Source organism: Saccostrea cucullata, unplaced genomic scaffold (assembly GCF_032062105.1).
Source record: "Saccostrea cucullata isolate Sc308-1 unplaced genomic scaffold, CSIRO_AGI_Scuc_v1 ctg246, whole genome shotgun sequence".
Lineage (NCBI taxonomy): Eukaryota > Metazoa > Mollusca > Bivalvia > Ostreida > Ostreidae > Saccostrea > Saccostrea cuccullata.
The window spans coordinates 457,043-484,168 of record NW_026934303.1 but is presented as its reverse complement, the minus strand read 5'-3'; the positions used below and the strand labels follow the sequence as shown (position 1 = coordinate 484,168).

General features: G+C 35.4%; 1 protein-coding gene across 1 annotated transcript; it reads left to right on the top strand.

Annotated features, from left to right (window-relative positions):
- The first annotated feature begins 588 nt into the window (after positions 1–588).
- Positions 589–27,126, top strand: LOC134240429 (ATP-binding cassette sub-family A member 7-like). The gene is made up of 50 exons (XM_062722519.1): positions 589–851; positions 1,116–1,212; positions 1,499–1,640; positions 1,760–1,890; positions 2,235–2,353; positions 2,526–2,822; positions 2,949–3,044; positions 3,372–3,621; positions 4,100–4,248; positions 5,229–5,348; positions 5,853–6,044; positions 6,374–6,467; positions 6,558–6,669; positions 6,758–6,934; positions 7,117–7,339; positions 7,530–7,751; positions 8,211–8,415; positions 8,816–8,944; positions 9,061–9,087; positions 9,933–10,107; positions 10,428–10,559; positions 11,109–11,248; positions 12,106–12,243; positions 12,513–12,796; positions 13,576–13,693; positions 13,989–14,197; positions 14,282–14,366; positions 14,528–14,656; positions 15,002–15,168; positions 15,566–15,708; positions 15,951–16,055; positions 16,286–16,404; positions 16,992–17,112; positions 17,346–17,523; positions 17,837–17,970; positions 18,238–18,415; positions 19,628–19,743; positions 20,322–20,472; positions 20,732–20,855; positions 20,977–21,106; positions 21,426–21,558; positions 22,078–22,259; positions 22,542–22,683; positions 22,878–23,012; positions 23,194–23,297; positions 23,422–23,514; positions 23,798–24,038; positions 25,765–25,858; positions 26,113–26,238; positions 26,656–27,126. Exons 1-50 carry the CDS (start codon positions 786–788, stop codon positions 26,781–26,783), a joined length of 7,302 nt encoding a protein of 2,433 aa, XP_062578503.1. The 5' UTR covers positions 589–785; the 3' UTR covers positions 26,784–27,126.

Sequence of the window (27,126 nt, the reverse complement as noted above, 5' to 3'; positions counted from 1 at the left end):
CATCAGTGTACACATTGTGCATTCATTACGTTGCAGTCGTAGCATTTATAGTTTTATGGACACTATCAAATATTAAACAAGAGAGATCAATACTCTCATCAGTTTAGACTCTGTGAAAAATGAGTTTCTTTAGTTTCTCAATAATGGAATGTGAAAAACGAATTCTGTAAGGTTGGCTGTATTGCCTTTGGACGTATTGGACAGTGAGATTGTTACCGGTAAGATAAACTCAATGACACACGGACACTGTCCACATCAAAGGTGATTCAGTGTCCTTGTTATTGATTCTGACTGTTAATTCAGGCAGTTCACTCAGTTCAGAAACTAGGATTCATTAAATTTAGTGTACATTTTAATTCTCTCTTCAGAGAGGTCAGGTATAGGCTATATTTTTTTGTATCAACAAATTGAACATTTAAAGTATAAACCTTATAAAAAATAGATGTAAAGTAGCACTGTAAAATGCAAATATAATAAAAGTCACATTCTTATGCAGCTTTGTATTAAATAAGAGAAGTAATTTTTTTAATTAGCTTATAGCTGTATTTACATGTACTTCCAGTCTCCTTCATTGGTATATTATATTAAAAAGTCAGATTGTCTGACACAGGATTACTAAGAAGATAAACAGAGTTCAATAGTACATATGATTCAGAGAACTTGCTGAGCTTTCGTTACTCTAACCACTGTTATTTTCTCTTCAGATGATGAGAGTGTTTAGTACGTCAATTGTGACTTTACCCTAGCTTCCCGTGACCTTTCCAGTAACTGTCCAGTAGTAAGACATGGGTTTCTTCAGCCAGCTGTGGCTCCTGTCCTGGAAAAATTTTACTCTCAGAAGGAGACAGAAGGTAAAAAATTTTTTAAAAATTTATTCTCAGACCACACATAGTCAATTGTTATTTTATTCTCTATGTGATGATATTTTACGATTGCTTTCGTAGTTCCAACTGGTAGCTGAGACCATTTTTTCGTTGGCATTGTTATTAATTTAATGCCTGATGATATTTTATGATTGTTTTCACAGTTCTGAGTGGTATCTGCGACCCTCTTTCTGTGGGCATTGTTATTTTATTCTATATGACTGTGATGATGTCTTTTGATTGTCACTGTAGTTCCGGCTGGTAGCGGAGACTGTCTTTCCATTGGCATTATTCATCATTCTAGTCATTGTGAGGACCAGACCAAACCTAAAGGTCCCCTACACAGAGTGTAAGTATACACATAAAGCATCAAGAGCTGCAGTTCTGGGGCCAATTATAGGGCTAGCCCTGCCTGTTACACTTGTCACAATTTTGTAAAGTCTTTATAGAAATTTAACTTTCTTTTAAGGCTAAAGAGAGACTGTTAAATTGCTGTTATGAAATAATATTTTTCATCCTTGCAAATAAATATATATGACAACTTTTGAGAATGTGTTTGGTGCTATTGGATTACAGTATTAAATATGTGATTGTTATTTACACCCCGGTAGGTTATATTGTTATATGTTTTATAGGTCACTATGATGGGAACGCCATGCCCAGTGCTGGTGCCCTACCCTTTGTCCAGTCTTTCCTGTGTAACTTCAATAATCCGTGTAATTCCAAAGTGACGGAGGATGAGAATTCTGGGACGATCGGAAGTTTTGATCAGTCAACGTAAGCTGAAGTGCAGTTCCTGTTCTATTTTTCTGTCTTCTTCACTAAAATTGAATTTTATCAGATTTGTCTTAAATTTGACCTGGAAATGACTTCACAATTTTCTTCCTGTTTTTCAGATTAACCAAATTGATAAAAGATATATCAAAAGTGTTAGAAGATAACTCCATCATAACTCTGAGTCATATCTTACAAGATTTTGGGTTTTATTCTCGAGTCTTAGACAATGTACGCAGTGGAAATTCCTCAGGTATAAGTGATTTACGTCGCCATTAGATGCTGCTTGAAACATTGATTTATATATCCTAAACTAAGATTTCATTAAAACATCTCTTCTTAAGAATGCATTTCTATACCTTGTGTAACAAAATGTATGTTAAGTGGAATTTGTCAGCTGGGTTAATCTATTTAAGCTTGCTTCCTTAAGATTTGGCATCTGGCTATAAAACTTCATACCTAGACATTGAGATTTTTTTTTCAGTGATTTAATATCTAACATGAACATAATACCAATAAAGTTTACAATTATTAACTGGAAATACTATAAAGGATATTTCATTTATGTAATATTTACTGGTATTTTGGATTGTGTAGGGAATTTTACCATAGGGAGCGTGATTGTAAACCCCCAACAGATAATTGACAGTTTCCAGGACAACGACACGCGACAGGCCGTCATTGATCTCCTGGGAACCAGCATCAATCTTAATCTGGTAATATATATGTGTACTTAATATATATTAGACATGCATTTAGTACCAGACACAAAGGCATCTATATAATAATGGGACATGTGAGGAATTTAAAATCTTTTGCTAAGAGCACAGTATCTTTGGTTAGATGTTTATTACTGTTGTGTCAAATAAAATTTTATTTTATTTTCAGTTGAATGAAACAGTTGTAAATGACATTTTGGAAGATGTAGGGGTTTGTAAAATCCCCAGTCTGAATGGCACGGGAATCGATCCCTCGACAAACCTGACACTTACACAGGCTCAGTTCCGTGACCTGATCTGTGACCAGGACCAAATTTCTCAGATCTTTAATTTCACGTCCGATGCTGCGCGAGACCTGGTGTCCATTCAGTTATGTAATCTCTCGAACCCTGAGAGTATAAACAACGTAATTCTGCTGCTGGATGCTCTACAGACGGATTTCAATTCCACCTCTCTACTGGACCAGGTGGGCTGCTGAAAAATACATTTATCAATGTGAAATTATCCATTTATGTTAAAAAGGCTTAGTAGCCAGATTTAACTGGGTTTTATTATTAGTTTTATAGTCAAAGTTTAATTTATCCTATTTCAGTTAAGGAGATTTGCCATAGCCAATGCAGGGGGCATCGGTGGAAGCCCATTGATAGATGCTAGTGCTCTGGCTGCTTTGTTGAAGGCATACCAGGATGTAAGTTATTGGATGTAAAATATTTGTGAATACTTGAATGAAGGTTTATTACATATATTTTAGATCATTAAGAATAAAAAGTAAATTTAGATAAGATAAAATTCAAAGATGATTTCCTTGACTTTCATTATACAATGCAATATTTTATTGCTACATGTATGGTCAATGAACATTATAGCAGGAATTCAATGTACATTATTATTTGAATCTGTAAATATTCACTTGTACAGGGTATATGTTTTATTGATGTTGTTATTGTTGTTTTTGAATAAACACTGGATCTAATAGCATATGAGATAGTCCCTATATATTTATCCTGGCTTGTAGATCCAGCAGCTGTCCAGTCTAGATGACCTGGTCCAGCTTTTCCAGGATTTGGTCCAGGACGGTCAGGCCACGGCGGGGTCAGGGATGGACTTTGGGAGGATGGTGTGTGGGCGGAGTAACTCGATGATTGGGAGCCTGGCAACTGGACTGGGGGGTCTAGTGGCGACGGGGGGAGTACAGACGGGGGTACAGACCGGGAACAATACACTGAATGTCACCGTGGGACCATCGAAACCATCAGAGGAATCAGGTATAGACCACACTAACTGATGATATCACTCGCACAAAAACTTAATTTTATTCAAGATTTGATCTCAGTAGCTTCATTTTATATGACTAAAATTTGATACATGTGGTAGTCAAAATTCATCTGCCGTTTACAATAAATAAAATTCTCATGAATCGGCCATGTCCAAGCAAATCAGTTGTCTGATTTTTGTGTTTTTTCTTCACAATACTGTAGACGTACTTATTTCAATGGGGTCATAATTCCGCGGTATCTAAATTTCTGTTAATCCGCATTTAGGAAAATATGCAGGTTTCCTAGACTGTCACTATCTGCTTACATTTATTTTAATTACACTTGGACAAATTTCCACAGAAAATTTGTGACCGCTTACATGGCGTAAATTAATACCACATGGGAAAAAAGTACTTTTACAGTATGCTATTTCTATTTGTAAAAGTTCTTCAGATCTAATCAATAATATGTGTCTGTTTTTGTACAGGAGGATTTACTGGTATTTGTGCCACAATTAATGACACAATGTATAGTAGACGCACCACTCGAGTTCTCTGGAAGCAGATTCTGCCGATGTTACAGGGAAAGATCTTGTACTACCCAGACACACCCGCTGTCAGAAAAGTCATTAAAGAGGTAAGATAATGTAACTGACTATAGAAAGAGGTGAAATTAGTGACTAGAGAAAGAGGTAAAATTACTGACTGGAAAAAAAGGTAAAATTACTGACTAGTGAAAGAGGTATAATTACTAACTAGAGAAAGGGGTAAAATTACTGACTAGAGAAAGAGGTAAAATCACTGACTAGTGAAGGAGGTGTAATTACTGACTAGAGAAAGGGGTAAAATTACTGACTAGAGAAAGAGGTAAAATCACTGACTAGAGAAAGGGGTATAATTACTGACTAGAGAAAGGGTATAATTGCTGACTAGAGAAAGAGGTATAATTACTGACTAGTGAAAAAGGTTTAATTACTGATTAGAGAGAGGGGGTAAAATGACAGACTAGAGAAAGAGGTAAAATCACTGACTAGTGAAGGAGGTATAATTACTGACTAGAGAAAGGGGTAAAATTACTGACTAGAGAAAGAGGTAAAATCACTGACTAGTGAAGGAGGTACATGTATAATTACTGACTAGAGAAAGGGGTAAAATTACTGACTAGAAAGAAAAATAAAAGGTAAAAAATACTATTTACAGAAAAATGATAGTGATAAAGTAATATACTTACTACTGAAAAAATAAAGCAGTGAAATTAATGACAAGAAAAATGAAAGCTGCTGCTGCACTAAATTTATTGATGTCGAAGAAATGAATGCATAAAAAAAACAAAAAACGCATAAAAAAAAAAAAATTCATCATTTTCGAAATTCATGCCTTTGTGCAGAGGGGGGTCAAAAACAGAAGAGTAAAATTTAATACCATATGATTGAATATAGCATTCTATGTTAAGTAGCTCCAGATTTCATGAAAGAAAAAAAATTCCATATTCAGATATTAAGATTGTTGTGTAAAAGGGTTTGTTCCTAATTATCATTTTTTTCATTAGTTGACTATTACATATATAATGTTAATCAGGTTGTATTTACATGTAAATCACAATGTTTGTGTATTTAGGCCAATCAGACCTTTGAGGAGTTTGCCAGAGTGATCGAGCTTTCCAGGAACTACAGTCAGGACTACTACTTTGAAATATATAACTACCTTAACAACAGTGCAAACATTGAATTCCTGCGGGTAAGTTTTCTGAAAGTAAACATTTGACAAAATGTGACCGTGAGACTTTCCTTTTGCATACATCATATTGATGTGAAATAAATTCTAGTTTCAAGGATAAGAAATACCGTATAAGTGGAAATTTTAGCGAGACACAAATTTAGGGATTTCTCCCTAAAAACTGATAATTTATTTTAGTGAGAAGTAATTTTAGTGATTGTAAAATGGTTACTAGAGAAGGTATTACAAATATAACGCAATTAATATTTAGCGATATTCATTTTTAGTGATCTCAGTAGCCTCACTAATAATGCCAAAATTAAATCCTTGCTAAAATTTCTACTTATGCGGTAATAGGAATAGGTGTTTTAACATTTAGATTTAGGCTAATGCTTACCAAACAACAGTCTGTTCCTTTGTACATGGTATTGTGTGTTTGGCACATTGATAAGGAACGTAAATCTGCATTAAAAGAGAAGTCAGGGTTTATATGCGCTAATTGATTTTGTCATTGTTTTCTTCCAGACTTTGACTGGTTCCTGTCTCTGTGATTTGGCTTTTGACCAGTTGAGGAACACTCAGAATATTTCCGAGGACTACAGTGCATGTGAATCACTGAACAACTTTCTTAACAATCGCAATTCAACAGGCTACGACTGGAGGAATGCCATCAATAGTACTAGAACTTTGGCTCTTGGAATCGCAGAGTTTGGAGGAGTATGTACATTGTTATCTCACAGCAGCTTGTTTTACTCTGTTTTGATTGCACTGTTGAATTTGTATACATTTTATGTAATTTATGTATACATTTAAGTACTGGTGTTAATACTATGCCACTGCATCACAAGGAAACTTCTGTGCAATGGAAACTTTGCTCTGTTTAAATGTGATTATTATTAAACATGTTTTATCAGTAGTTGATTAAATGAAAGGTTTATATATGTGTATGTATATTCCTGTATATAACAAAGTGCTTAGTCTTCTATAGAGTACATTACAGTCCATTCTGTATATAATAGCCTGATGTTATTCCTTTCTTTCTCCAGTGCTTCAACTTGAATAAGTTCGTGGGCTACAAAAATGAGAGACAGATGATCAATGATGGTGTAAGAATGATAGAGGAATTGAAATTCTGGGCAGGTAGGAAATCAATGATCAAATTTTAGCCATTGATGGGATGTCTCTGATGGATTTAACATACACAAGTCATGGTTTCTTTCTCTTTTGTAGCATTGGAGTTTAAAGTATCGGACAATGATCAGACACCCCTGCCCACTCATGTCAAGTACTCCATAAGAATGGACACAGATAAGATTGATAGTACAACAAGAATACAAGACAAGTAAGTATTTACCTTATATCAAAGACTTTCAATCCTACCAGACAAATAATTTAAAATTCACTTAAAACGCTGTTTATCTTTATTTAAGGTACTGGCGGCCAGGACCTAGGTCAAGTGCTGGAATTGACACAAAGTACATTACTTATGGGTTTGCATACATTCAGGACATGGTTGACCATGCCATCATCAATGTTCAGACCAATAAACAAGTGTCTGTGGGAGTGGAGACCCAGCAATTCCCCTACCCTTGTTATACCCGGGACAGGTAAGACCCAGCAATTCCCCTCCCCCTGTTATACCAGGGACAGGTATGTAATTTCCCTTTGTAATTTAGATGGTACACATGCCCTTCTTTCTGCTTCTTAATAATAGCTAACAACTTTAATTGTAGATTTATATGGGCTATCCTTTAATTGTAGGTTGATATTTACTATCCTTTGATTGTAGGTTTATATTTGCGATCTCCCGCTCCCTGCCTCTGTTTCTGGTTCTAGCCTGGGTTTTGTCGGTCGCTATGATCTGTAAGAGCATCGTTTACGAGAAGGAGAACCGACTAAAGGAAGTGATGAAGATCATGGGACTGAGTAACGCGGTTCACTGGGTGGCCTGGTTCATCAATGCGTTTATTATGATGTTCATCACTATTATATTTCTTACCATTATTATTAAGGTGAAGCCTTAAAATTATAACTCAAAAAAAAAATTGTGCTGGCAGATTAAGACTTGGCAATGCTTTATTATAAATAATGTACTAATTGTATGTACTTGTAGTAATTTTAGAGGTGATGTGAATGATGAACAAAGTCTATTGCAAAGCAAACCATTGCATGTTTACTGTTTGATGTTTATTTTTTTAACAGACTGGCAATGTCCTTGAGCACTCTGATTGGGGTGTCCTCCTTGTGTTCTTCACTGCGTTTGGAATCTCCACCATTATGCAGTGTTTCCTGTACAGTACGTTCTTTAACCGAGCTAACCTGGCTGCTTGTGTGGCGGGCTTCCTGTACTTCATCATGTATCTACCCTACACTCTGGCAGCTCAGTGGGAAGACTATCTAACCACAGGACAAAAAGTTCTCTCGGTAAGCAAGATCAATAGATTGTCAGAGATTTATATATGTTCATGAATGTTTTATATCACAATTTGAGACATTTTTATTTTTCATTTTGAACATGATATAGTATTGTTACATTTGATATGCTGCAATTGTATAAGCCTTCTCTTTTAGTATGACTTGTTGAACCTAATCTTAACTCCGAAATACATGTGCATGCATTGTTTACATTTGGATTCTTTCAGTGTTTTTCCCATGTATATATACATGTACATTGTTTACATTTGGATTCTTTCAGTGTTTTTCCAGTGTTTATATACATTGTTTACATATGGATTCTTTCAGTGTTTTTCCAGTGTATATATACAATGTTTACATATGGATTCTTTCAGTGTTTTTCCAGTGTATATATACAATGTTTACATATGGATTCCTTCAGTGTTTTTCCAGTGTACACATACATTGTTTCCATTTGGATTCTTTCAGTGTTTTTCCTCTGGCGTGGCCTTTGGCTGGGGCTGTAGCTATCTGGCTCGCTATGAGGAGCAGTCTATAGGCATCCAGTGGTCTAACATTGCCTCCAGTCCTATAGTGGACGATGACTTCAACATGTTATCCTGTATCTTCATGATGCTCCTTGACTCCGTTATTTATGGACTTGCTACCTGGTACATTGAGGCTGTATTCCCAGGTATGGACACATACAAATTAGAAATTCTTTAGGCAGTTCTTACCTTTAAAGAATACAAGAGATTCAGTTCCAAACTGTTCTACTATAGGAAAAATTGTAAACAAAGGTTATATACATGCAAAAATATGCATACACATGTGCATGTAATTAAATACACAGCACAAACAAAGATACATGTATGATGAGTTTTCAATACATGTACAAGTTTTTAAACCTGTCTTGGTCACACACTGTGTCAATTTAATAAATGTAAATAAGGTAAATGAACATATCCATATATGTATAGATGAACAGTGTACAAGTATGTATATATAATACATGTATTGTAGTAGAACAATTACATGTAAGTTGCTTATTATGAATTACATGTTTCTGATAAACATGGAATGCATCATTACAGGTCAATATGGCATTGCCAGAAAGTTCTACTTCCCTTTCCAAAAGTCCTACTGGTGCGGAGTGTCCAGTGCTAAGGCAGAGGGCAGGTCCTACATGACCAACACACCTGATGTTGAGCTGGGAAATAACGGTCAGTGAAAGGCCTGTACACAGAGTAAAAACAATTCATGTTAATTAGCTGTTTGGAAATTCATTGTCAGTGTTACCATTTCAAAACCTGATTTGTTGTCTGTGATATATTTCAAGGAATTCCACTGTTGCAAATAAATCCAGGTATTCATTTATAAATTATGCACTTTTTGCATGCAATGTCTTTTTTTTTTTAATGAAAGGTCAAACAGTAGTTTTGCTAAATATTTCAGTATTTGACCCCTCCCCCTCCTGTTATTTGTGTTAGCATGTAACTAATTCTCTTATTAAATTGGGATGACAGCATGACAGGCATGGAGTAAAATCAGGGTGTATGGAAGAGATACAGAATATTGCATTCTGAAGTTATAGTGAGTCTCAGTCTTTGTTATTTACATGTCATTGGCTCAATTTCCCGTGTCTGTTTACATTTATGTCTCGCATTTCTCCTACTAGCTAAGGCTTAATATGTGGTGCTTCTTAACTTGAAAAACTACCACCATGGCACGATAAGCATTAAATAGTGTAAAATACAATGAAGCTGTATGAATATATGGGTAAATAAATGGTATACCAGGACATTTAGATGGTTAAGAAATGTAAGTGTACAGTTATTAGTTAAGATATGTCCTAGCTTTTGTCTTATTTAAATATTTGTATGCAATCATTGCAATGTCTGTGCCTGCTTGCTATGCAGTAGTTTTAATATTCAAAAAAAGCATTTTAATTGAAAAAATATCAGATTTTGTTTTCTGCATGCTTTTTGAATGCAGACTTTCTTTTCAGTAATTATATTCTTGTCGAAGTTCTTTTGTTGCTATACAAAGTGGAAAGTATTGCATATGCAATGTACAAAAAAAAATTATAGACCTTTTTGGCAATTTTCAGTCGATTGTTCATTAGTAATTGTCTCTATCTTAATTTTTTCCCCCATAGATTTCTACCTTGAATACCAGATATTGAATGCTGTGAGTTCTCATTTATTTCAGATGTGAATGTTGAGGCCGAGCCAAAGAACAGAAAGCTGGGTGTGTCCATTAGAAACCTTCGGAAAGTGTACAAACAGGGGAAGAAACTGGCGGTGGACAACCTGAGTATTAACTTCTACGAGGGGCAGATCACGTCATTCCTCGGTCACAATGGAGCAGGGAAAACAACCACCATGTAAGGACAGCAGGATTCTTGTCATTCATTGAGAATGTTTATGTGCATAAATTAACATCTCAAAAAAAAAAAACAAGGAAGAAACTTGTCACATGTAAATACAATATAGTGGATATTTCAAATTTTAACTTTAGAATACATACATTGTTTACAGAAAATATTACAAAATACAGATGTGTACTTAATTTACATTATTCATTAATTTGCGCTATGATCTTATCACAGAGATTAAGTGCAGAAGAAGATGTAGAAATTATAGGTTTGACGTAATCCTGTAAGCATTTCTTGGTTTACATGTCTTCTCCTACTCTTACTTACAGGTCCATACTGACGGGCCTGTTTGAGCCTACAGATGGAACGGCCTATATTTATGGCTATAACATTCAGACAGAGATGGACAACATAAGGAAGAGTTTGGGAATGTGTCCTCAGCATAACGTCCTGTTTGATGGGTAAGTTTCTTAAATCTGAATTATAACACCATTCACCCCCTCATCCCCTCCACCCACCCCACACTCTTTAGTCAGAGGGTCAGAAAAATGGTCTGTAACGATAAAGTAATATGTATTGAAGGAATGGGTATACATTCCCTATGCCCCTGCCCCTATGGGTGTGTGTTACATTGATTAAAATGTAATTTGTCAGTTATCTAATTTCTCAGTGGAAAATGAATCATATCGCATAAATTGGGTGGATTATCTTCACTTAAAGTAAAGTCCAACATTATTTTAGTTGTTCTTCAAAATTTTTGAAGTATAAGAATGACATTAAATAATATAAAGAGAATACCAAAATAACCGCCCCCTTTTTCGAAATTTTCTAAGCACCCGGGGCGGTTAATAGGGATTATACTGTATGTTAGTTCATGCTGCAGATTAGATGGTCAACTTTTATTGGATTATTGGATCAAAATATAATATAAAACCAATTGAATTTATGAAGAATAGACTTGGAGCTTTTTACATGAACAAACATAACATGCTTATCAATATTTTACGCAGTCTGACAGTAGAAGAACACCTGTGGTTCTTTGCCCGTCTGAGAGGACTAGAGAATGAGGAAGTGAAACAAGAGATGGAGCAGATGATCAAAGATGTGGGCCTACCTCACAAGAGGAAGGAACTGTCATCCTCACTGTCAGGTAATCAAACCTCACTGTCCAGTAATCAAACAAGAGATGGAGCAGATGATCAAAGATGTGGGCCTACCTCACAAGAGGAAGGAACTGTCATCCTCACTGTCAGGTATACAAAAGTAGGTCTGCTAATGACGGGTTGCAATTGGTACCCATGGGAATTCCAATAGATTGTTGGAAGAATCTTGGGATGACAGGAATTACTGTAAATGTATGACATTTGGCTGTGAACAGTAAACATGCTTATAGCAAAGTGCCAGGGATGGAGGATAATGCTGGTAAAGTGTAATTTGTTATATCCTTCAAGTTTACAATATATAATAATGGATTTGTAAGCGTCAATTCATGGTAAGTGTGTTTTTGCTATAGCATACTATATAGCGGGTTTTCTTGGTGAGTGTAAAATAATCACTTTGTCTGCTCAAAGGTATGCCAATAATTTTGGCACAATTTATTTTAGCGGACGCAGAGTTTAATCCCTTTGCAGATGGACACTAAGAGGATTACTGACTATTTAGCGATTAAAATTTTAGCAGACTATCATCAAAATGCCAAAATAAGCCAAAATTAGCACCCCGCTAAGATAACCCACTACACTGTAGTGTTTTATTTTATTTTTTAGCACTTTTGACAGCAAAAAGCAACCTCTACTTTTTCAAGTACAACACTAAATGTCTTGTACATACACAAAAATAAGAATTCAAAGAAATGTGCTAAAAATTATATAACATTTAATGTAAGTTACAAGGACATGTTTGTCCCTTTCTGCAAAATTTTCCAAAGGAAGTGTATAGAAAAAATTTCCAAGTGTTATTATTTGAAATGTAAAGAGAAATTGATAGGAGATTTTATTTTATCTTCAGGTGGTATGAAGAGGAAGCTGTCGGTAGCCATTGCTTTCTGTGGAAATGCCAAGACAGTCATTCTGGATGAACCCACTGCTGGAATAGATCCCTACGCTCGCCGATCTATCTGGGAACTTCTCATCAAACTCAAGAAAAGTCAGTGGAACCATTATAAAATCAATTTAAGTCGAAATGTTCTGAACATACATTGATTAATATATTATTAGGAATACAGATTGAGATGAAAGTGAAATTACCTTGAATAAAAATCATTTTTTAAACATAACTGTTGCATATGTGTACATGTAGTAATATATATGGACTCATTTAATAATATAAAATGTGTAAACAATGTCCTTTTGAACCTTGGTAAGAGAAAAGAGATGTGCTGAGGTCTGAATGGTTATAATTTATCTTATTGATAGAGCGGACCATTATCCTGTCTACACACCATATGGATGAAGCGGACGTACTGGGCGACAGAATCGCCATTATCTCTCATGGAAAACTCTGCTGTTGTGGTTCAAGTCTCTTCCTAAAATCTCAGTACGGCAGCGGCTTCTATTTGACGTTGGTACGCGGCAAAGAGGGAGAATACGGCAATGACATGGAGTCTGATGATGACGATGACGATGATCCATATGACACGATGTCAATCGATTCCAGACCTAGCACTGTGTGCAGTATCCGGACCGTGAGAGCCGTCAAGGTGAGAAACTCTCTACACTTCAATATATAATGTACGAGGTGTGTGAAGTATATAAGAATTTTACATTTCTGAAGGACATTGAATACATATTATATAAATTTTTGTTCTTTGTTATGCAACAAATATGTGGATCATTAATAGGCAAACTTGGTGAGTATGTGTATAGATATGCATTGCTCTTTTGCAAGACATATCACTGCAAGAATTGTTTTTATTTTGAAGCACAGAGAATTTTGAAGCACAGTGAAACTTCCAAGGAATGCAGCTGTTCTCTATTGATAATTTTCCTGCTAGAAAATCCAATCAAGTCATTTTTTTTTTCATGCCTGTATGTTTTCTTTGTTTTGACCAGCTTTATTTCCATTGTTCTTTTTCAAAGCTATTCAAGGAATGACATCTTTTCAATCCATTTTTGAACCTGGCCATCCTATTCATATAGATTTAGAAATGATGATAATGAGTTTTAGAAGATGCAATAAAATAGGTCAAAATATCCTAAATAATAGACAACTGACTCATGAATGGAACAGTCTCTTTCTACAAACCTTTCTGTATGTCATTTATTTCTGTGATAATTTTGTCTTCAGCATGTTTCCTTTCACTTCTTGTTTGTTGAGATCTCTTTAGTCCACTGTATTGAGTCTGTTTTGTCTTCCTCTCATTTTTGTAACCTCTACTCTCAGATGTTGTCTGATGTAATTTTAAATCTTATTATAATGATACTGATTTCATCGGTTTAATTAAGATTAGCATTTTGAAATTGTACATATTTTTTCCAGGCATCAATCAGAGAGCCTGAAGATGAAGGATATGATGAGAATTCTAAGAGTGATTCTGGGAGTGATCCCCCTTCAAAGCCCCCAACCCCACCCCCAGAGGGAGCCACCATGATTCCAGGTATACAATAACTAATATTTCTTATTATGCAAAGGTGTACTTTTTACTGCAAGGTAAAATGTGGGCATAACCCGGGATGGTTTGTTTTTGCAGAATTTTTTAGTTTAATATATTAATACAGTGTAGTTTCCAAACAAGATTTTTTTTAAATCATATCTTTTATGCTAGATACATGTATATACATTTAAGAATTTCAATAATGCAACTTTCACATAGAAATAATAACTTCAATGAATGAGTTGTATGAAAATAAGTGAAAATTTCTTGGATTTAAAACATTTTTTTTACTATACAGGTTTCTCTGTAGACCGTCTGAGTGCTTTCATTAAGCGTCACATCAAACAGGCTCGGCTGATCGAGGAGACAACCACAGAACTCGTGTTCCAGCTACCAGACGGGGAATCGGAACTCAGGAAGTTTGAAACTTTGTTCACAGACCTGGAAAAGAACCACAGAAGTCTGGGAGTCTCCAGCTTTGGTATCTCCGACACAAGCTTAGAAGAGGTAAAACCATGTTTGATAATGAACTAGTGAACTTTTCTTCTTTTTAGTGTTAAGTTTTATATGTGCTTGTAAATTGATTGTTAGGTGTTCCTGAGAGTTGCCGAACAAACAACAGAAGAAGAATTACCCGATGAAGTCAGACGAAGCAGGCTTGAAGATCTTACCGATAGTAAGTGTACTTTTAGAATAATTACTTTATATTATCTTCATTCTTTGATAGTTGACATCACTGAAAGTCATGAAAGAGCATCATTTTACAATAAAAATAATAATGTGTATTCGTTAGACATCAATAAAATGTCCCTGATATTCCTAGCTATTGTTAATCAGGTGGTCGGTTTGCTCGCCCTGTTAGCAGACTTAGCTTCAGGAGAAAAAAGAAGAAGTCGTTCCTCAAAAGTCTGGTGAAGGGTAAAAAGTACGGCAGAATTGACTCTGAGGATCTCATCAGCGATACAGGTCAGTTCTTATTTACATTATCTGCCTTGACTTCTTCATGGACATCTCTTAGAGAAGATAGCATTAGATTCATTTATTATTGAAAAAAAATGAGTGTTCAACACAGCTGATTTGTTAAATGATTCTCTGTCTGCATCTTTAAACAACTGTTTCAGTCTATTTATAATCTGTACGATTGAGGTTACATGTTTGGTTTGATCTGCTTGTTTGAATCTCTTTGTTAAAATGAGATAGAGTTAATTTAACCAGTAGATAAGAAAAGCTAAATTTACAGAACACTGTAGAATGGGCTATAAAAAAGAAATTTTAATTTTAAAATCAAGAAAAATACAATGTATATTATAGAATCCCTGGCCTCCCTTCCAACGAGTGAGGCGCCCACGGAGGCCGGCTTCAGGATGGACGACTACCAGAAGGTCAGTGGGAAGTTCCTGTTCCTGAGACAGTTCCAGGCTCTGTTTATCAAACGATTCCACCACGTCAGGCGATCCAAAAAAGGATTCTTCTTCGAGGTGAGATTCATTGGAAGCACAGTTTAAAAATCTGTTGATTTCAGGTTAAAAGGGACTCTGAAACTGTTATTTTCAAAAAGGAAATATCCAATAAGTTCTAGAAATCAGTTGTTCTGGTATATTGTTACAGTAAACCTCATGTAGTACGAACACGGATATTGCAAATTCATGGATATAGTGAAATTATCATGGACTCCCAGCTGTATACATGTAAATTTAACGAATTCGTTATATAGCGAGGTAATTTCATAGGTCCCAGTGACTTCGTTATAACCGAGTTTTACCGTGTCTTTATTAGTACCTGCCACTTACTTGTTGTGGTTGATTTGAATGTAGATACTTGGAATGACTGTAATGAATGTAATGTATAGATAGTCATAATTATTGTTTTGTTTAGATCATCATGCCTGCATTGTTTGTGTTACTGGCCATGATATTCGCTGAGATAACGCCCCCTCGAGACAAGCAGCCACCCCTAGAACTTCAACCCTGGAGATATGTGCCCACCAAGGGAGATCAGCATCTCTTTGTCTTCTATAGGTAAACAGAATGTACTGTTGGGTAAAGATAAATATACATGTAGCTTTTTTGTTGATGAAAAATAAAATGAAAAAATATAGAATGTACATTTTAGTCAACCAAAAAAAACCCACCTTGTTTTAACATATTTGATGTATGTGCATTTACAATTAAATAAACATTCAAATCGAAGAAAACATTTTTGTGCATAACCCATGGATTTTATGTTTGGTAAATGATTGGAGAGTAATTGTATTTTTCAGCAATGATGGCAAGGGTCAGGATTGGTCAGATAAAATGGTTCAGAGTCTGCTAACTCGGCCAGGAATCGGAAATCGCTGTCTGAACCCCAATGTCTACAGTATTGAGTAAGACTTCTTTAGATTGCCATTTCACATACTGAAAACAATAATCACTGTCAGATATACATGTAGGAGAGTTGCTATTAAGTTTTTACTGAGTAAACTGGAGGTACGCATAAATTCACATTTTTATGATGACTAACACCATTGCCTTATTATAATTTGAAGTCTTGCTGTATTTTATTTATTGATATATTGAGGATATCATATATAACAATGTTGACATTTATTTTCAGGGATTATCCTTGTACTGGTGAAAGCTCCAACTGGATGAACTTCCGCCCGATCTATACTAACACTACCATTGACTCTCCCAGCTGTTCCTGTGACACGGGCTTCCAGAAATGTCCTCCAGGTAATCAACAGTTCTGTCACTTGTTGCATGCACAGGTTTAATATATACAGTAAAACTTGTTTCATACAAACACACATATTGCAAATTCATGGATGTAGCCAAGTTATCTTGGATCCCAAGCTACATGTATATACATTGAAAACAAACTTTTATTCGCGTGCGACTTTAATTTGTGATTTCGTGAGAGCCTAAACGTCATCGCGAATATTTTTTGCCACCAAGCCTTTCTAGGATCTTTGTCTATTCACAAGAGAACCTAAATAGGCTTGCGGCAAATTATTCCCGATATATGAGGCTCCCCGGTAACTCACGAAAATTTCTAGCACGCGAATAAAAATTGGTTTACCGTGTACGGATATAATGAATAACCTGTATAGCGAAATAGTTTCATATATCCCAGTGACTTCGTTATAACCTAGTTTTACTGTAATGAGATTTTTTTTATGAAAAACATGCATACTCAATTATAAGTTGCAAATGACCATTTATTCATGTACACATACACAATGTAGTTATTTCAGAAAGTTACATTAAACCAATAAGAATTATATTGGATGATGTTATTGTTTCTGATTTCTGTATAACAGGTGCAGGAGGCCCTGAGCCCCCGAGTAAGCTGTTACCGACCTCGGACTATCTGTACAACATGACAGCAAGGAACATTAGTGACTGGCTCGTCAAGACGATGGAGAAATACCAGAAACGGAGGTGTGTAAAAGTGTCTCAAAAGACAAATCATGTACGCCAATGAATTGTACAGTCTGGGTTGAGAAATGGATTCCTTCGGAATTTTCAGTTTTTTAGGGAATTTTTGTAAAATTTTGATAAAAGCAAATAAATTTGTGAAGATCTCAGTGCTATAAAATTGTGACTTCCCTTGAAAAGCAGCTATTTTACCTATAGAATGTCTGTTAATAGTTTTATTTGTGATAATTTCTCAGATTTGGAGGATTTTCCTTCGGAGATGAGGATCCTTTAGCAGCATTTAATGCCACAGAGCTGAGGGTTGTGATAGACAATCTGTTCACTGTGTTAAACAATGGGACTCCGACGACATCATTTAACGAGACTGTCCTCATAGAAACCCTGCAGGGATTGGCCACACAGAGGGTTAATAAGGTCAGGTTTGATTCAAAATTTTAAAAAATATTGTTCTAAACATCAAGGGTTTAAGACATAGAATACAATTTATAATGAGAAGTTGAGAGTCTAATTTTTTATACAGTCATGTAGATGAAAAAAATTTCATTGCATACATTTCAACATTTATCAGTTGATTTTTGCATTTGTTTGCAATATGTTTTCTAGCAGATTGATTTCTCATAAAGAGGGAGGTCAATTTTAGTCTGCTTTTCTGCTCTTTGTTATACGTGCATTTACTATATAAGCTTCATTGTTTAATCATCATCCCATGCTGTCCTTTTACATGTAGGTCTGGTATAACAACAAAGGCTGGTTTGCTGTGGTGGCCTACATGAGCGCCATGAATAACCTCTACATATATGTATCTGTAGGGATTACTCACCCCATGGAACTGACCAAAGAACAGCTCAACGAGAATCTGTTGTAAGGATTCTAACTAACCTTCCCTTCTTATATAGCACGTGTCTGATTTACATCTTAACTTTTTTTTGCTTTTAACAAATAAGTTGATGAAATGTCAAATGTTAATTTATTTTTCATGTTACTTTACATTAAAAACTACTTAGAAGTTAAACAAGTCTCAAAAGATAAAAGAAATCACATCAATACAGACAGCTAGAAATGTTGCACAGATACTGAAGTTATAAAATACATGCATTGTTTATATTATTAATTTTCATCGCTACTCAGGTACCAAGGTGCCATAGATGTGGTGATTGCGATATGTGTTATATTCGCGATGTCGTTTGTACCCGCCAGTTTTACCATGGTTCTTATTGAGGAGAAGGCCTCCAACTCCAAACATCTTCAGTTTGTCAGTGGAGTCAATCCTGTTATTTATTGGGTGTCCAACTTTTTGTGGGATATGGTGAGTTCTTGGTATATATATTTTCTAACATTTTTAGCTCACCTCAACGAAGTTGGAACTGACCAAAAGGTTAAGTTTTTTGGAGCAGTTTTCTTTTTAAGTACTTCTATGCCCTATATTGATTAGACATGCATGGAAGATGTTTCTGATGTGTTTCATTGTACCAGTCAAAGTTTCAGATGCTGCAATTTCAGCAAAGGAATGACCAGGTTAATGTTTTTGGTGCAGGTTAACATTTTTGGTGCAGTTTTTGGTGTAGGTCTCATTTCCTAGTAACTATAAGCCCTATGTTGACCAAACTTACATGGATGGTACATCTAAGGATGCATACTACCAGACTTGCTTCGGGCTGATTTACATCAGGTTAAAGTTTTTGGTGCAGGTTTTTTTTTTTATGAGCCCTATAATGACCAAACTTGCATTAACAAATTCTAAGACTTGCTTCGGATGCGAAATGTACATTTTCCGGTTAAGTGAACAGGTGTTAATTTATTTTTCATGTTACTTTACATTAAAAACTACTTTTTCCGGTTGAGTGAACAGGTTAAAGTTTTTGGTGCAATTTCCAAGTCTATGAAATATAATGACCAAACTTGAAATCACATCAATGCAGACAGCTAGAAATGTTGCACAGATACTGAAGTTATAAAGTACATGTACATGCATTGTTTATATTATTAATTTTCATCACTACTCAGGTACCAAGGTGCCATAGATGTGGTGATTGCGATATGTGTTATATTTTCCGAATTAGTGAAGGTTAGTTTTTTTATACAGGTTTCATTTCCAAGTAACTTTGCCAGTTTTACCATGCACACTAATGGACTTCTTCAGATGCTGAATTCGAGAAAGCCTCTAACCTCCAAACATCTTCAGTTTTATATAAACTAAAGTCAGTGGAGTCAATCCTGTTTTTATTTATTTTTATATAGGGTGTCCAACTTTTTGTGGGATATGGTGAGTCCTTGGTATATATATTTTCTAACATTTTTGAAAATTAAAAAAAAGGAGTACTTCCAAAATTTTAGAGAGAACCAATAAGCTGTAATATTTGTATTTTCTTGATTTAAAAAAATATTTTTTGACTGAAAATTTATGTTTTGATAAAATATACCCTGTATTTGTGTAGCTACATTAAGTAGTACATGTATCTTGTAATTTTTTATTAAGCTAATTTTGTATTGATAGAGTGTATATAATCTTTACTTGTAGATGAATTACCTGATGCCCTGCCTCATCTGTATAATCATTTTTGTTGCCTTTGACAATAAATCTTACGTAGGACCAAACAACTGGCCATGTTTAATCCTGCTCCTGTTTTTGTATGGGTGAGTATTGACAGAATAAAAGTGTTTGCCAGTTGTTTACCTAATTTCTGTCACATTGACTAGTCTTCTTTTGTACAGTACTTGTTTTTTTTCCTGATAAGATTACCAAATTAGTGTTAGACTTAAAGATGTTAATCAATATGTGTTTGAGTGGGTAAAATTTGCAGTAATTGGAAATATTGATCCCAGCTGTAGAAAATGGGATGATTCAAGTAAATACATTATAAACCAGAATTAAGTGGGGGGGATAAGTGAATTTTCTTGTAAGTTGTTTTTAAGAATGGAGCATAAATAACATAGACATGTAATTAATCAATTAATACTTCTGCTGAAAATTGTAATCCATATTGACAACTACAGAGTTGTGTAAAGGTAGAAATGTTGATGACCTGGTAACATGGATTAGTGAGTTCAGATTGTCAGTTATTTCCAGGCATCAAATTTCTAATCTCTCCTAACTATGAAAACCCCAAAATAAAACTATGGTCATAGTATTTCACACAAGTAGATGCAGTGAATGGTATATGAATGAGATGTATGTATGAGTTTTTGACAGTTAACACTTTGTTATTCTACAGGTGGTCCATGATTCCCGTGATGTACCCCTTCTCTCGCCTCTTCAGTATCCCCAGTACCTCCATGGTGGTGCTCCAGTCTGTTAACATCTTCCTGGGCACCACCTCCACGCTGGCCACCTACGTTATAGAGTTCCTACAGCAGGATGACGAGGTATACAGACAAATGTTTTGGATTCTGTTTATTATATTCCCTGGATAAAAAATCTCTTCAGTTAATTATCCAGTGCAATATAATGAAAAAAATGCATCTGAATTTTCAACTTTGTTTACACTGAAATCAAAATGTAGTGAATCTTTTTTCCATGAAATTTAAATACTAGTACACTGTATATCCAGATTTTGCTGTATTGTAAAATGCAGTCAAAACTGAGAGTCATTAAATTTAAAGTGCTATTTATTGTATTTTGCAGGAGCTGAAGAATATAAATACCATTCTGAAGCGGGTTTTCCTGCTGTTGCCTCAGTATGGTCTAGGGAGAGGGCTGATGGACATGGCTTATAATCAGAGGGTCTCAGATGCTGCCGCTTTACTGGGTACTTAAACTACACACTTAACAATTATGTAGTCCTGTATTATACATGTACAGTATTTAATGTATGATGATTTACATGTACTGCTTTGTGATCTGATTTAGAAATGTTTTTCTCTTCGCAGGTGAAACAATCTACACAAGCCCATTTGAGTTTGACCAAGTGGGAAGAAACCTGTTGTCCATGTTTTTTATTGGCATTGTATTCTTCACTGGCAACCTTCTGATAGAGTACAATTTCTTCATAAAAAGAGGGTAAGATTTTTCTGTCACTCAAGGGGGGCTTAATACTTACCAGGTTATCTTGATGCTATTGATACTGATTATGGAGCTAATGCATATCATGTGCATATATACTTTCTGCATTTAAATAAATGGACATGCAATGGTATGTCTTTCTCATCAGTTAATTTTTCCCTGTGTTCAAAATGATGAAAAATCATTGGTCATCTCTTATTCTGAACTTACCAAATTCTGACAGATAAAAAATAAAATGGAATTGATGTGATCAGTGATTATTACATGAATAAGTACATGTACAGAGAATGTTAAAACGCATGTCTTTGTACCACAGGATGTGTTTCTGGTCACCCAAACCTACCCACAAGCCTCTGAGTGACGAGGATGAGGACGTAGCAGCCGAGAGGAAGAGGATTAAGTCAGGAGGAGCGAAGGATGATATCCTCAGACTCGAGAATCTCACAAAGGTACGTCTATATAATACTGATAGATAGGGCGAAGGATGATATCCTCAGACTCAAGAATCTCACAAAGATACGTCTACATATATGCATATCGTATGGCCATGTATGTATCCTGATACAGTACAAGTTAATTTTATTATCTCTTTTGAAAATTTTATATGTAAACTGAAAAATTACAATGTTACAAAATGATTGAAAAAAAGGTGGCAATGAAGAAATACGATGTTAAGACTATAAATCCTCATACATGTATAAATAACTTTGGTTAGGGGTCTCAAGACATTCTTTTTAGACTTTCTACCGTACAGGTTACCAAGCAAGAAGATGTAAAGATATCAATTAATTTAATTGTTGAGAGCTGTATCATGATACATGTATCGCATGGCCATGTTTGTATCATATCGCTAGGTTGCGATACTCAGGCCTAATAGATAGAGCAAAGGATTACAGGAGTTTCAGTGTACTTGTTGACATCTATCTAAATCTGTGTTGATGCATAGCCAAATAATAATCTTTTGTTAGGTTTATCGATTGTTTGGTAAGAAAGGACGTAACACGGCAGTGGATAGACTTTGTGTGGGGGTCCCCAAGGGGCAGTGTTTTGGTTTACTAGGAGTGAACGGAGCAGGGAAGACAACCACATTTAAGATGCTCACAGGAGATGTCTTTGTAACTGAAGGAAATGCTTTCCTAAACAACAACAGGTAATAATTTCTTTCAAAATAAATTTCCATTACAATGCACACCTACACACAATTCAATAAATGTTATTGAGCCCTCATAGATAAATCAAATACCTACATGCTTACTATAGAACATTGATCTTTACTCAGTCAACTACCAAATAACAAATGATTTACTGTATTGTAACAAAAATTACTGACATAAAGTATTTGAACATAAAATAAAAAATATCTTAATGTCATCCCTGTCATTTCAGATCTGCAGTAATTCTTACTTTAACATTTTTATGTCCCCTTTTGCAGCATTTTGACAGACATGGTGAAGGTTCGTCGAGACATTGGATACTGTCCCCAGTTTGATGCCTTTGACCCCCTCTTGACGGGGCGGGAAATCCTACGATTCTACGCCAGGCTGAGGGGAGTGAAGGGGAAGGATGTCAACAGGGTACGCAAAGAACGCAATCTAATAACGCCAAATATAGGAATACAAGGCTTTAAGTAAAACATATTATAATATCAAAGGTCATTGAAAAATAAAGGTTTAATATGAAAAAAGACAATTTCAAAAAACATATACTGGGTACTATATTGTACATGTAATTCAAATTATTATTAGACTTTTTAAAAAATATTTTGTAGGTGTCAGATTGGGCCATCAGAAAACTAGGCTTGCTGATATACGCTGACAAACTGTCAGGAAGTTACTCTGGAGGAAACAAACGCAAGCTGTCCACAGCCATCTCCCTGATAGGAAATCCACAGATCATATTTCTGGTAAGGCCAATTTATATTTCCCACTAGGAAAAAAATTATTTTGCATGTCTGTTTTTTTTTAAAACCAATTTTTTTACACAGAAACACTAAAAAAATGAATGTATTAATATTGGTTTCCTGATAGCCATAAATCATCTTTTTTTTTTTACTTCACTGCATTTTTTTTCTGGCTTCCTTATAGGATGAGCCCACTACTGGAATGGACCCCAGGGCTCGGCGATTCTTATGGAACTGCATTAAGAACATTATAAAGGATGGGCGCTCGGTTATCCTTACTTCTCACAGGTAAAGCATGGCTATACATACACTTGTCTGAAGGTTCTGTTTAATATAAAGGAATTAATGAACATTTTCATAGAGTATGTCATTTTATGAATCAGTTGTTGACATTTTTTTCTTGCTTTCCCAGTATGGAGGAGTGTGAGGCCTTGTGTGGCAGACTGGCCATCATGGTGAACGGAACTTTCCGTTGTCTCGGAAGCATCCAGCATCTCAAAAATAGGTCAGCGTTTTATACCACTCAATCCTGAACTCATGTTCATAGCCAACTGTATTCATGTTCCTTTTACATTATTTGTTTAAAAATTGTAACAAAACATGCACATGTATTTTTCCCACTATCATGTAGTTTATGCATATCAAAAATATAATAAGGAGTACTCCTCATTATTCCATGTTACAATATAGGACTATAGCAAACATTAAGAATATTCGTATGATTATTTATTCATATCATTAAATTAAGTTTTTAAAAGTAACTCAAATTCATATATTATTTTCTACAGATTTGGTGAGGGTTACACCATTATTGTCCGGGTAGCGGGAGAGAATCCAGACATGAAGAATGTGGAGGATTTTATTTGTTCCACGTTCCGAGGAGCCGAGCTTTTGGAGGCCCATCACAACATGTTACAATATCAGCTGAGATCCAGAGTCAAACTGTCCAATATTTTTGGGCAGCTGGAAAAAGCCAAGTCCAAACTCAATATTGAGGATTACTCTGTCTCCCAAACTACTTTGGATCAGGTAAATTTCGTATTTTAAATCTACTTGATCAATAAAGTAAAGTTTATCATTCAATTTTTAAACCAAACAGTCTGTTATTGAATAATCTTAAAGATTTTTAGAACTTTTAATAGATTAAAAACACTGATTTTGCTAATAAGATCACAAGTTTTGATTTGAATTCACTAAATTCAGAAGATAGAATGATTACAGTAGGGTTTTGGTCTGGCTTTGAATTTTACATGAAGTTAAATTTTTCAAAAATTAAAAACTCATAAACTTGCATGTCAATCATATACAGTGTACATGGATTTTACTATTAATTTTTAATACCTTGTCCGTTTGGTGAGTCTGTCCGGTTGTCACCATTAGAGGGACATTAGAATCTACTCCACACTAAGATTGCTCATAACCTAAGGGTGTGTCATGACCTTGACCCAAGGTCATTTGGGGAAGTTCAAGGTCACTGGAAGAAAAATTTCATAATTCGTGTGAGGTCCATATCTTTATTATGGATAAACTTGGTAGGTTCTCATTTCACACAAAGATTGCCCATGACCCAAGGGTGTGTCATGACCTTGACTCAAGGTCATTTGGGGAAGTTCAAGGTCACTGGGAGAAAAATTTCAAAATTCATGTTTGACATATATCTTTTATGGATAAACTTGGTAGGTTCTCATTTCATACAAAGATTGCCCATGACCCAAGGGTGTGTCATGACCTTGACCCAAGGTCATTTGGGGAAGTTCAAGGTCACTGGAAGAAAAATTTCATAATTAGTGTCCGGTCTATATCTTTCTTATGGATAAACTTGGTAGGTTTTCATTTTACGTAAAGATTGCCCATGACCCAAGGGTGTGTCATGACCTTGACCCAAGGTCATTTGGGGAAGTTCAAGGTCACTGGAAGAAAAATTTCATAATTAGTGTCCGGTCTATATCTTTCTTATGGATAAACTTGGTAGGTTTTCATTTCACGTAAAGATTGCCCATGACCCAAGGGTGTGTCATGACCTTGACCCAAGGTCATTTCTCTTCAAGGTCACTGGTAGAAAAATTTAATAATTCGTGTCCGGTCCATATCTTGGATAAACTTGGTAGGTTCTCATTTCATACAAAGATTTTGTGTCATGACCTTGACCCAAGGTCATTTGGGGAACTTCAAGGTCACTGGAAGAAAAATTTCATAATTCCTTTCCTGTCCATATCTTTCTTATGGAATAAACTTGGTAGGTTCTCATTTCACACAAAGATTGCCCATGACCCAAGGGTGTGTTATGAACTTGACCCAAGGTCATTTGGGGAAGTTCAAGGTCACTGGAAGAAAAAATTTATAATTCGTGTCCGGTCCATATCTTTCTTTAAACTTGGTAGGTTCTCATTTCAAAAAGATTGCCCATGACCCAAGGGTGTGTCATGACCTTGACCCAAGGTCATTTGGGGAAGTTCAAGGTCACTGGAAGAAAAATTTCATAATTTGTGTCCGGTATATCTTTCTTATTGATAAACTTTTAGGTTCTTATTTTACTAAAAGATTGCATGACCCAAGGGTGTGTCATGACCTTGACCCAAGGTCATTTGGGAAGTTCAAGGTCACCGGAAGAAAAATTTTATAATTCGTGTTTGATACATATCTTTATTATGCAAAAACTTACTTCTGAAAAACCCAGCGGGGGGTATTTTGTCCCAATTGGACAGTTCTAGTTATTACAATAAAACTGTAGGATAAGGATTTTTTTATCCTGTAGGTGTTTATAAACTTTGCAAAAGATCAAACAGATTTGTTGGATGATGAGATTCCTGATCAGTCCCGCAGAAAGAAATCCAGTAGTTTCAAAAAAGGTAAGAATAGCATCCTACATACATGTTTGTATCTTTAGAGATTTAGACCTGCATGTACATACATTGCTTTCATCCAGTGTTTTGACATAAAGTCACCAGAGTTGCAATGTGAAGAAACCTTGGTTCTGTTTTCGTATTAATGTTATGGCTTCACATGCCATGGAAAAAATTTTCCCATCATCTAATTTACATGTAGTTCTGTGTTACTCCACAAATGTTTTGCCTATCCCTAATGTTGTTCATTTTATCAATAGATAACGGTGTATATCCTGTAGGAGGGACCTCCGGCTGTACGGACACTGACAGTATTGCTGGGTCCAGCTTAGGCGGATCCACGATAGAGTTACGACAACCCCACGGCAGATTTAGGACAGATTATGGTACGTCTTTTATCAATGAATTTTAAAAATCTCTTGTGCTTTTGATGCTACATTTGGTGTACATGTATGATTTCTGAATCAGTGGCAGAGATTTGATGCAGGTTTATTGAATATTCAATAGTATTTTCAAGTTTGACCTGGAACAAACTTGCATAGATGATGCACATTTACCTGTGAAATATTTAAGGATGTTATCTTCTTGTAGATGTTATGTTTTCTGGATGTTTTACAAACACTGTATTGATTCAAATAACTGTTTCTTTTTTATGTATCATTTATTTGATTTGTGATCAGGTCTTTTTTTACATTCATTGAGATGAACTTTGTAATCATCTTTGATTGGTTTTAATCATTAAGTTAATACAGCGTGATTTTTATCCCATCCCTTTTTAAATACGTATAATTCCGTTACTTCAGATTACCAGAGCATGACGTACACGGATGACGAGAGTTTGACGGGGAGCACGGTGGACCTGATTCGCCCCAGTAGTGCCAGGAGCAGCACTCGCAGTGCAAACGCAATGTCTAATGTCCAGATCTTCTAAAGAGTTTGGACAGCAATCCAAGTACTTCAATGTGAGCCTCTTTATGTAGATGTCCAAAAATACTCGGTGAACTTGGAAGTGTCATTGAGGAAGACTGTGTATTTACACTGAATAGAAAGTGAACTGGACAAAGACTTAGATAATATTCGATGTTTGTGTGTTGTTTTTTTTTTGTTTTGTTTTTTTTTTTGCAATTCATCAATTTTATGTCCAGGTTCTTCTGGACTCTATCTGTGATGCCACAAATTTTAATTTTAGAAATATCCCAGGTTATATTGTGAGATTGTCTTATTACTATCATTTTCTGTACATATCTTTGTTTAACTTATCAGATTTCTTTTGT